General features: G+C 41.1%; 1 protein-coding gene across 12 annotated transcripts in view; it reads left to right on the top strand.

Annotated features, from left to right (window-relative positions):
- fbrsl1 (fibrosin-like 1) overlaps positions 1-12,021 on the top strand; it is a 284,114-nt gene that overhangs the window by 195,077 nt on the left and 77,016 nt on the right. For all 12 annotated transcript variants that reach the window (XM_084947107.1, XM_084947106.1, XM_084947102.1 and 9 more), the window contains one exon: positions 2,243-2,272. In XM_084947107.1, the coding sequence (XP_084803233.1) occupies positions 2,243-2,272 (30 nt within the window). The remainder of the gene's footprint in view (positions 1-2,242; positions 2,273-12,021) is intronic.

Here is a 12,021-nt window from a genome sequence, read left to right as displayed (position 1 = left end):
CCTAAATTTCATCACATCTGTGTAAATGTAGGCATCTACACTGAGAAAAGTATTATGTTATATATAAATTATTGCACACACCTGCTGCTACATATTTTTAGTATTTCTTTTAGCATTATTTATATTATTATATAGTAGACTAGTATACTATTTTCCAGAGAACACTGTTGGAACACTTTATTTTATTTATTTTTAGGTCCCTATTTAATATTACCTTATTGTTAGGGCTGTTTTTTTGTTGTGCATCTGCACTTTATTGTTGTCAATGTCTACGCATGGGACAGTGTGAAACGTAATTTCACTTCCTTTGTATGGCAAGTACATTTGAAGAAATTGACAAATAAAGTTTTCTATTCTATTCTATTCTATTCTATTCTATTCTAAATGGCACATGAAGCAGAAAAAATATCATTTCTAGTTGTTGAACGTATATGCAAAGGCCTGAAATTTGTAATAATGTGATCAAGATATAGGTTAAGTTGTATTCTAGTAGAAATGCTTAGCCCTTTTCAGGAGAAGAACCTCTTGAAAGGCAGGAAAATTCTTACCACTGTTTATATTGAATTACTTATTGAAAAGACTATTTTCCTTGTGGTGTCATTGTGTGTACTATTTAAGCAGTGTGTTTGACAGTTCATGACTACACTCTGTTATTCAGAGCATATACTTGCTTTATACCCTCCAACAAGTGTATTTTCTTCCTGCATGTCTGGTATAAGTAAACACACACATCTTACAGAGTTGTTAGTGATGACTCTGCAGCCAAGGACTCTTACCAACCTTTGGCATTGCCTAGTAGAATAAGCTATTGGGCATGGACTCACCCTTGAACCCACACACTCACACACATCCCCCCTTTCTCCTCTCCTGAGAGATCTTGGCCACCGAGCCCTTGTTCTGATTACTCTCGTTACTTAATTATACATTTGGACCCACCACGCTCACGACAAAAGGACACTGTGCCTCCATTGACACAGCTCCCTCCTCATTGTGCCCCACTTTGAAAGGGAGTCAAACAAAATAGAGAGGGCCCACTTAAATATGTTGCCACAGGGACTTAATTGACAGATTGAAGGCAGTTTTTTTTCACCGTCGTCCTTTCTCCATGTGGCTCTTTGGTTGAATTGCTCTGTTCCTCATGCATCCTGCTGTGAGGTCCAGTGGGCCTGGCGTGGCAGCTCAGCCACTCCTGTTTCCACAGCTTCTCCATCTTTGTGGTGTAACCAGCCAGGAGCCGTTCGTGACAAGCGAATGTTAGAAACGGACGCAAGAGCTCGTAAGGTGCATACAAGTTCAGGAATGTTGCAAAGAAAATCAAACAAATGCTGTTAGACAGGGTTATTGACTTTACCTTAACTTAACACATTTTTCCAGAGTAAAGGTGAAAATAATTTCCTGTATTTGTGCGAGTTTAATCATGTTTTTATTATTTGCCAAAAAGAGTTTTGTGCCGGTGAACATACCAGGAATAAAAGGCCGGGCTCTTGGTATTTGCAGCATTCTTGTCATCTGTTTGCAAAAAGTGGCAAGGTCTGACTTTTTTGAAATCTTTTTCTTTGATATTCTTTTTACTCTTTTTGATATATTTGATCCCAATCACTGCATATTTCATTGGTGAAATTTGAAGTGCTGAAGACAAACCATTTCTCTTCTTGACTGAATGGAAGGTGATTTGGCCTTTAGCCGTGCTAGAACAAGGTACATTTCAGAATGCAACCTCTCTTGTTATTCAGTTCCTTTATCCCTGTAGAAGACTGACATACAAATTAAAGACTGGTTTGTCACACCACGGATTTGAAATACCACACTTAATAGGCACTGTGCTGGAGAATTCAAAGAACCTAAGCTCTCTGTGTCCTTGAGATGCTATCGTCCAATTTTAAAGCACACTTAAAAGGCTAAATGACAAGCTGCAGCTGAATGCCAAGTCACTAAACAGACTCTTTATAACAGAACCCCTTGCAAAGTATTTTCATCCTTTGCAAATTTAAAGCAGTGAATTTGCGACAGAAACACCAGAAAGGCGTTTTGTGCCACTGTGCTCCTTTTGAAACTTGAAAAAAACCTCTTTCAGACTACCGCACTCTCCTTTCCCTCTTCATCCTCTGCCGTTTGCACTGAAAGCTGACAGTGAATGAGAGGTTGCACACAAAAATAACATCTGCACTGATTATGCTACTGGGGTGGGGAGCCAAATGAATAATTCCTTATATTTCCTGTGTCTGTCTCTTTTCTGTTACAGTGTGACAGCGAGAGTGACATTGACGACAAGGTAAGACTGCTTTTCCTGTGTTTATTCACCCAGCGCGTGAAGAATCGGAGAGTTGTGAATAACAAATTTGAGCTCTCAACTGAGAAAGGGGAGCTAGTCATAGTGTATTGTTAGCGAAAAAAAGATAAGGGGGTAAAAAGCAACTGTGCCTGGTCCCAACACTGTTGATCATTTGAATCGTACGGAGCATGAAAGTGACAAGAAAAATGTTGCACATCAAGAGACTGATTTTCAATGTTGGTTTTCTGTTTTTTATGAAAAGACGTGGTACCTATTATTTTTGGAACACTTTATGCACAAATATTTCATACATATGCCTCCTAGCTTAGATCGTAGTGTGTGCTACATGCAGTAAAATCTGCATTTAATCTATTCACATAGCACATAACACCTTTATCTGCTTGCTCTTCTAAGTTACTCGACAGCCGCCGGAGTTTGTAACGCTTGTGTTTTATTTTCAGTATGATGAATGACAGATTTACAAGTTACAACCAGAATGTTTAACAAGATCGTTCAACAATTTCATTTAAAATATGCGTTAGTTGTGCTGCTAACTAGTAACACCTTGATTTTCTTCAGAAAGCGTTGTCATCAGGTTACCAGTTGACAATTTGACAGATGTAGTCTATCAGTTTCACCTCTGAGTGTTTGTAATCATCTCAGAGGTGGTTGGCTGATGGCAGGCACCTGGTTACAAGATGAAACGCCTTTGGGGAACCTTACGCATCCTAATTCCTCCACAGTTTAGCAATTACTCTCTGGTAAATGAATTTGATAGCATGCCTAATCTCCTGTAAGCTTAGCTCCCAGTTCTGTGGAAATGTCTGCAGCTCTCCCTATAAATAATACATTGATAGCAAGCCCAATTTGCATTAACTGTAGCCTGGCAAGTCAATAGGCTTTTATCTCTTCATTTAAGCGAGGAGGAACCGAGGGCACGAGCTAGTTGACACGACAGAGAGATGTAGCAGGCCTGTCAGTCTCCATACGGCTCCCTGGCAACACTGTGGGTGGAGGAGAGAGGGAAGTAAAGTAGAAGGAAGTGTTTCCTTCTAAGGGTTTTTGTTTCCTCTCGGTTACTTGAGACTCGTTTTAATTTTCAGTATTAAAAAAAAAAAGTTTGGTACTACAGAACTAAACATAAAGATGGGCAGGAGAAAAATCAAGAAGCGCTTTGACAGTTTTACAGAAACTCAGCTGTGTTTCTGTGTTGTTGGTTATGTGTCAGCCTGTCTGTGGACTGGGACGTAATTCAAGACATGGTAGACTGTTAGACACTGCTGCCAAGTCTGATTGTTGAATTTCGTGCCAATTATTTCACAGTCCAAGAGCCAGATTGTAGCTTCACCTTCTTCTCAGACTATTTTTCATTAGTATGTCATCAGGAAGTGTTTTAGCTTGAGAAATCGCTGGAAAAATAGTAATGCCACTTTTACTGCGCACCAGTTTGCGCTCTCACTGTGAGAAACATAGTCAGTGCATATTTCTGTAGATGTAAGTGCAAAAAGACGTCTTCCTGAACAACCAATGTGAATCCTAAACCATAAGCAGCAAAGTAATACTGCAAGTGAAAACAACTTGTGAAAGTTACTATTAGTCAAACTATCTAAGCTTCAGTGTGGTCGCTAGCTTGTTTTTGTCTGTCTCAACTCTTAGTTTCCATTCTCAGTTCTAAGTTTTATAAGTACGAGTGCATAGTTTCATGTTTTGTCAAGTCTATATTAAAGCAATACTGACTTGCCCATATGTACAGTGAAAGAGTAGTCAGTGTTATTATTCCTCTCGTTCACACACTGAAGTTGACTCATCTTAGTGGCAGTGATAGGGAGCAATATTCACACGCTTGTTGTTTTCAGGTAGAATAAAATGAACTGTAAAGTTCAGATGAAACCAATGTGCATTTTTACACATAACAAGAGCTTTATAAAAATAATAAAACAACATTTTAAACATAAAGATAGTTTTTAATACTGGGATGAAAACGCTTTGGAGTCAGTGAATACCTGAAGTCTACGACGCGCTAATATCACCAAATGATTCGTTTTCCTCTCTCGAGAGCCTCTGCCAGGCCTTCACTGCAGCCACCTTCAGTTGCTGCTTGTTTATGGGTCTCTGCATTCACTTTTGTTCGCAGTAATCCAAAACCTGGCTTTTTTTTTTTTTGCTTTTTTTTAGCTGCCAGCTAATATTATTTTGACTTCAGCAAGCAACATCTGGTAGGAATGCAGCACTGGAACACAAGAACCTAAAATGTATGCATACACTGCCAGTCCATAGTTGATTGTGGACTGGCTAGTCACACAGGACTATACTCAAAAATGATCATCTAACTACCTTGTTGAAGAATGAAACTAAAAAATAATAATAATAAAAAATTTTATTAGATAAGTAAAAATGGGGGCCTCAAAAATAAGTGTTAAAGTGTTCTGTTCTTCCAGTAGTGGTAAAGTTCCATTCCCATGAGCAGAGGTATTGACTGTAAACAAAAGATTTCTCCTAAAGCCAACAGGAAATGTAACAGAGCAACGGCATAATTCCAAAACTACGTTTCGCTCTTTCGCTGTTGTGGATTCTTTGAAAAGTCTCTGTTAGTGTTGACGTGTTTTCCAAGCGTGCAAGAAGAAAAGAACATCTGGATAAAGGCTATGGCAGCCCTGCCCTTTTTATTCCCTCAGAAACACGTATTACCATAATCAAGGTGATGAGAGTTGCGAATCATCCATATCAAATTGCAGAGGAAGGGAGAAGAATGGGGAAAAAATAATTTGACAGGCCATCACCAAAAGCAGGAAAAAAATATGACGGTGTAAAAATTGGGTTCCATGAGGAGAAAGACAAACACTGTCATTTGTAATTGCCTGCACTCAGGATAACTCGACAGTGATAATTTTCTGCAACGTTTTGCTAAAACAGGTGCCAGCTCCTCCCGAATCTTTCCAGTGAAAACAAAGGCTCCTTTCACATCAGATTACCAGGCACCTGAACACCCACATTGTCGGGATTTCACAGATTAACTTAATTAGAATATTGCTTCCAGGTGTGCCCCCAGGGTGCAATCAGTTACACTGTATTTAAATAACACTGACGAGTTGCTACAGCAAAGTCAGTTTAGATTGCTGCACCTTGTGAAACTCGCTTGCATCAAAGCAATGCTTTGATATAGCACCCAATGGCGTGTTTCCAGAGCATGTTAGATTTGAAATCTTTAGCAATTGCCCAGTCGTTTCTAGTTAAGTGCGAGGGTGCCCTAAGAAATAGCTTCATATAGACAGGCCTGCCTTGATGAAACAAGCAATCAGAATCTTGGTATAGTGCTCACATTGTTACCAGTGTTTGTTGAGAGGCCTGTCATGTGATGTCATGTTTGACAATGAGAAGTATTCAGTGTAATTTTTTTAAATATACCCTTGATATTGGCTTGTCATATGCCTGCACCTCGGAGGCATAAAACAACCCACAAAATTAGGAATTCTTAAGTAGAACAGTCTTTTCACTGTGTTTACTGTCATTAAAGCAACGGTTAATGTGTTTGCACAAAGCTATGCTAAATTTGAAGCTTGCAAAGAAAGTAACCACAGCTTAAATAAGAAACAGCATAGCAACACAGAAACTAAATGTATTCACGTGAGACTGTGCTGCACACATGGGAACATCATTCACTGTTAAGTCTGGATCTAAATACTTTGAGCTGCTAAAATGCTCTCATATGCCCCAGAACACGTCTTAGCTCTGCAGAAAGTGGGCTGAGTGATTGGTTGTGCTTGTAGAATGGGGAAATTAGTGTGCAGTCACAAGGTCAATGTTGGGTGAAATTGTATAAAGAGTTTCAAAACAATTTTATTTTTATAACACCAAATCGAAACAACAGCCATCTCAAGGCTCTAAAGACCCCGCAATAATAGACAGAACCCCAGCAGTCAGCACTTGGTGACAGTGGGAAGGAAAAACTCCCTTTTAACAGGAAGAAACCTCCAGCAAACAACATGTACTTAAAATGTAAACAAGCACATTTTTTACACTCTTTTCCCCAACAACTCATCAAAATCCTCATATCACCAGCACTAATATCTTTCTGGCTCCTAACCACTTCATGGATTTCTTGTTTCTTTTTGCTGATTTATCACTTGACAGTGATATTAAGCAATTTACTAATTAACTTAAACCGTCTTTTAGTATTACAGATTTCTGCTTCCATCCTTCTGCAATGAATGAACTTTCCAAACTGGCCAGTCTCTGACACATCGGAGGTACTTCAAGTCAGGACATCATTTTCTTTCATTGGAGAGCCATGGAAAGAAATAGAGTGGTGTTTTATCCCTTCTCAGTTTGTTCATGCACTCTCCTGGAGTGTCATCCTATCTCCATTAGGCCTCACTTTGCCATCTTCCCTAGCTCCTCCAATTTCCCTGGTATTCTTTCTCCTGTGCAAATATTACAGTGCCTGTATGCGCAACATTAATGCAGCAGCCTCAATGGCCACACTACCACACAGCGGAGGACACCCCGGTCAGCTAATTCTATTTGGTCCTCTTTGCCGAGCAGTCATTCAGCAGAAAGTGAATCTGTCTCCGAGGGAGTCTCCGAGGACCATTACCACATCCTGTCAATGAGTTCTTTTATAGCTCTGGTGTACTCTTCTACCAGGCCAGCACATGGGCTCTGACTGACACATTAATTCCCCCTCTACTTCCATATCTTCCTGCAGTTTGCAGAATGAATGCCATATCACCATGTCTCAGCGACTTATCATTAATGGCTCGTCGGCTGGTGGTATCCTCCCAACTGAAGCGTTGGAGGTTACGTCTTGTAAAGCTGGCAGTACTCGCACAACATTAACGAAGGATTGGATGGGGATCAAACCATATATGTTAACAGCACCATTGCCTTCACCTCTCTTATTGTTTTAACATTATTCTCTTCTTGTCCCTGATCTTTTTCATTCACTGGCTACTTCTTAATTGCCCTTTCCATTGTTCATTCTTTACATCTTTTCCTCTGTCACCATCTTGAAAAAGGAAAGAAGCCAATAGTAATATATATGCATGTAGATATAGCCTCCCCACTCAACTCCCAGTGCCTTGCAAGCTCTAGATTGGTCTCCAAGAGTCATCATATTCAATAACAAACAGGGCATGCACCGGGCTGCTGACAACCTGAGCGTTTTTTATGGGTGGAAAAAATGGACCGGCTTAATGTTTCGACACAAGTGATCATCCGTCCTCATCTCTTTAATGATATTAGATTAAGTGCACCTGGGAAAGAGCTGAGAAAGCAGAATGCCTCGCCACCATCTTTAGTCTAAAACCAATTTGCCAGTAATATTCCTTTCCCCCCAGCTTGGGAATCATCGTCCCTGATTTAAAATGGAGGAAGAACGAGATGAGACCAGAGCTGACTGGTTGCATTCAGCTCCCCACAGGCACTGTGAAATTAGAACTGACACCGGCAACACAGGCCTTAATATGGAGATGTCATTTTTTCTCTTCTTGCTTTTGTCTTTCTCTCTCCTTCCTCCCTTCTCGTCCTTCATTTCTTCCTCTTAGTCAGTTAGTTCCTCCTTTCAGGATTGTTTTTGCTTTCTGGCAGAAAGCAGAAAAGGGTGGAAAATGTGGAGAAACATTCAAATCAGAAGATTAACCATTCCCCTTAATTTCAGTATTGTTTGGATGTAAAGCTTCCTGTGAGTTTAAGGATTAAGGTTAAGATTAAGTTTATGCTATAATCAGCTTCTTAGAGGAAAATAATTCTGACTTTTAGCTTTGTACACTGGCCAGAAATAAATATATTCTTCATTAGTTGGTCTCGTGATGTTTATTACATCTAGCTGTTACAATGAACCTGGAAGCACTTATCTCTTTGATTGATATTGGGCTGTTTGCAACATGCTCTCATTTATGGTCAGCTCCAGCTCATATGAGCTCTGCAGGCTTTTTTTTAATTTTTTTTTTTGTGTGGTTTTCAAGCAATGCATCTGTTGCACATTTAGTGCACAAGTATGCAGTTATCAGAGAGCTCACTTTGATTTGCCTCTGAAGTGAAGAAGGACACATTTAGTCTTAGCAGCATATGATGCATGTGTATTTGTGTAGCTTAGAAGCAAGTGATACTAAGGGCACGCTCTGCGGTGAAAACCAGCCCCAGTGCATGTTGGGAAGAAGAGGCGTGATGACAGAGAACGACTTGGAGTTTCTGCAGGGCTAGCCAGCAGACACGGCCAACTGACATCAGCAAAGACAGCTTGTCACTAGCAATGCATGTCATACAGCAATGCAGGGACAGTCAACATGGCCGTGGCATCACCGATGTGGCATCCAATATCCTGGTCCAGATTCTTTCTTAAAGGTTAGCACAGATGTTGGCATCGCAGATGAAAATAGAAGGTCTGTGGCAACCAAAACCACATCAGCCACTCAGAACAAGGGAGGTATGAAAACATAACATGGCATCCAGACTGTAATCTTCTTTCACTTACTGCCGTCTTTCAGCGAGGCTGTTTGTGTTGGCAGAAAGTGTTAATAGAACATAGTTGTTCCTTTGTTCTGTTAAAATCATAGCACACACCCTACCCTCTGTCTCTGGAACAGCAGTGCTCTGCTAGCTCTTTGAAAAAAAAGAAAATCCCGTCACCACTCAGCCATGTTCAACAGCTTGTGATCATTGTTATTGGGGGAATTATTGTTGCCTCGATGAACACCAGGTTTTGCTATGTGTTTTTCTTCGACCCGGACTAGATCCATTTTTAGAAGCGGTTTTCTTCAAACACTGTTTTTCCCACCTGAGAGCTCCGATTCTGTAATAGAAGAGTTTTCAGCAACGGCCAGGTGAAACGCTCGATTGAACAATTTTCTGCTAGAGATCTCGTCAGTTCAATGATACGGTAATAGAGAAAGCATGGCACGCCATATCAAACAAGACAAGTTGTGAGATTCTACACCAGCTGTGATGTCACAATGCATCTAACTGGTACTGCATCAAAGTATTTGGATCTGTTGGGAATAATGCTATAAGTGCACTGCGTTATTTGTTATATCCATGTTTGTAGAGAATATTTTTAGCAGTATACATTTTGAAAAACAAACTTTTTTTTAAATTAATAGTTGCATTTGTAAGTTGAAGAAGATTTCAGCTTGGATTGGAAGCTTCACCCACAATTTAATTGTTTTGAAAATAATTAAAATTAAGTCATGTTGAGGTTTATTTATAGGTCATATGCTGCTAATGATGCACTTTTACAACAGTCACTTAATCAGAAGTGAAGTAATCTCAGTGCATTTGTGTGACAAAACCTTTAGCATGCGGCTAAACTCTCTAACCCTGTGCTAAGTGTGTGTCCACTCTGCTCCAAACCCACATGGCACAGAAATCATTGTTTTTCAAGTGGCCTCTGTTTGAATAACAATCCAAGCACTATATACATTTTTCCACATGAGTAATAAAAGTAAAATTGACTCCACATTGGATACAGATGTTCTGTGGGAAGCGAGTAAGACACAAATGTTTTTGTGTATGTGGATGTAGGATTTGAGCGTTTCTGATCGTGCATAAACATAATGCCAAAGTGGGTTTTTATTCAATAAACATGGTTGGACTGTAATTACTTACACATTTCTTCTGGCTGGAAATGGAAGACAGACTTGTGTGCGTTTATGCTGCCGCACCAAGACTCTGTCTCAGCCTTGGCTTGTCTGCACGAGGCCGCTTAATGCAAGAGGACTCGCTTTTCCTTCACAACAAATGACATATGCATTCAGGGATAAATATAGAATTCCCTGTTGTTATTAGGAATCCGTACCATTCTGGGTAATGTTTCCCTGAAGAAGCCTTGTCTCCTCTTTGCCCTGGAAAATGAGTAAATGTAGTTTAGGTTGACTGTGGCTTTTAAAAAGTAGCCAGTCAGCAATGTTGTGTGACACACTTTTTATAGAAATGTTATAAGAAATATCAACACGTATTAAAAAAAAAGTCCCAAGCTATAGTTATTTCTTGAGGCTCTTTATTTAATCTTCAATTATATACTGAGGCCAGGTTTCACAACCTGTATGGGAAGGATCAGTTGCAGCTCTCATAATGGTGATGACGGACAATAAAGAAAGTGAGCAGTGAGCAGCTTTCCCACCGGCTGAGAGAAACATATACCATCGTTCTTTTGCTAACCGAGTAAATCTAAACACTCAGATGCCTGTGGACGGCCTGGTGACTGCCAGACCTGAAGCGCCGCAGGTCCTTGCGTCACTTCGGCTCTGGAGGGAACTTTCCGTGGGCGAATGTGTATGTGATGTGGAAAACTGAGAGCCCCGTAGAGTAGAGGCCTAAACAGGGGCCTGCTGTCTTCAATTAAACCAGAAACCCCAGCCATGGCAGTCCCCTATGCACAAAAGGAGTCTGTGATGTGCACCAGTCAGAGGACGAGGTACAGGGCTTCAAAGATTGAAGGAGAAATGAAAACTTATGTCTTTCCTAAAAGTTAGCAGGAATGTGGAAGCAGAGGGGGAGAGCAAAGCAGGCATTAATGATGGCTGTCACTCACGCTCACTTGCCAGTTCCTTTTCCCTCTTCGTATCATTTTGTCAAGCTTTAATTAGCGAACACACCTGGACTGTCTCTGAAGTTAACTGTGGAACATTGCCTGCCATGGTTTCTGTGGGCACTGAAGACCAATTTCATGCAGGGCACATTGGCACAACTGAAGCTGATATGCTTGTCAGTTGCAGCTTGACACACAGAAGCGGTATACCAGCTCTTGGATATGTATGAGGTTTTGGAGCTACAGACATCGACCAGCATTTGAACGGTCTCCCTGCCAAGCACCACCGACACAGGCGGCATGGGCATCCATTAAATTAATTTGACTTCATTAGTGCAGACCTGCTTGGCCTGGGGTGCCCACAGAGATGCCAGAGGGTGGGAGGTAGGGGGCTGGTGGTTGAGTGGCATCAGCCGCTGTGCTCTGAGGAGAGCGAACACATGGCACTGACAGGCGGAATATGGCCCCAGTTCTTACACCGGGACGGCTGCCAAACAAAGGCAACATGCGTCACTGGCTTTAGGGGAGCTCAATCAACACCCGGTTGGAGTATTAACGCCATGTGTGCCGTGCCACATCAGTGAGGAGGCCGCGGGTCGCCGAGCAGCCTACAAGTCAAACTTGTGCACACAGTGAATGTGGCAGAGTGATATGATACAGGGACGCTGCCAACGGGTTGACCCACCGCCATCACCTTTGTGTCGGCTGCCAGAAACGCTTCGTATTATGTTATAAAGCTCACGCTTATTATTGTTGTGTTGTGTGTACAGTTTTAGCTTGTGAGTGATTAAATCATGCTCGCATGTCAGCAGGACTGATCCGCACAATACTGTGCATGTTTTGACGACGTTCAGTCTAATGTGCGCATTTTCCGACAAACTACTATTAATACAAATGGCGAATAGAATTACTGTTCCAAGCACTTCTCTGTATGACTGATAACAAGCTAATGTCCTCAGTAATGAACAGATATTACTGCTTTTTATCTAAAAGTTGATTTGATCTGGATCTGAAAACCTTTTCCACTCAGTTGCACCAAGCTGCCAGCAAAGGTGATAACTTTGCTTTGACTTAGATTTTCTGGGCTTCCCTGTAATTGTTTGTTAAAGAAAACAGCGAGGTCACATGCCTTGCTTAAAAGCACCTTGATAGCACAATCTGCATCCTCACAATCCCACCTACCTTCTGGAGCTGACCTTAGCTCTGCTCGGAGTGGTGCACCTGA

This window comes from Perissodus microlepis, chromosome 12 (assembly GCF_051167445.1).
Source record: "Perissodus microlepis isolate ML-2025 ecotype Zambia chromosome 12, ASM5116744v1, whole genome shotgun sequence".
Lineage (NCBI taxonomy): Eukaryota > Metazoa > Chordata > Actinopteri > Cichliformes > Cichlidae > Perissodus > Perissodus microlepis.
This window is presented reverse-complemented; position numbering and strand designations above follow the sequence as displayed.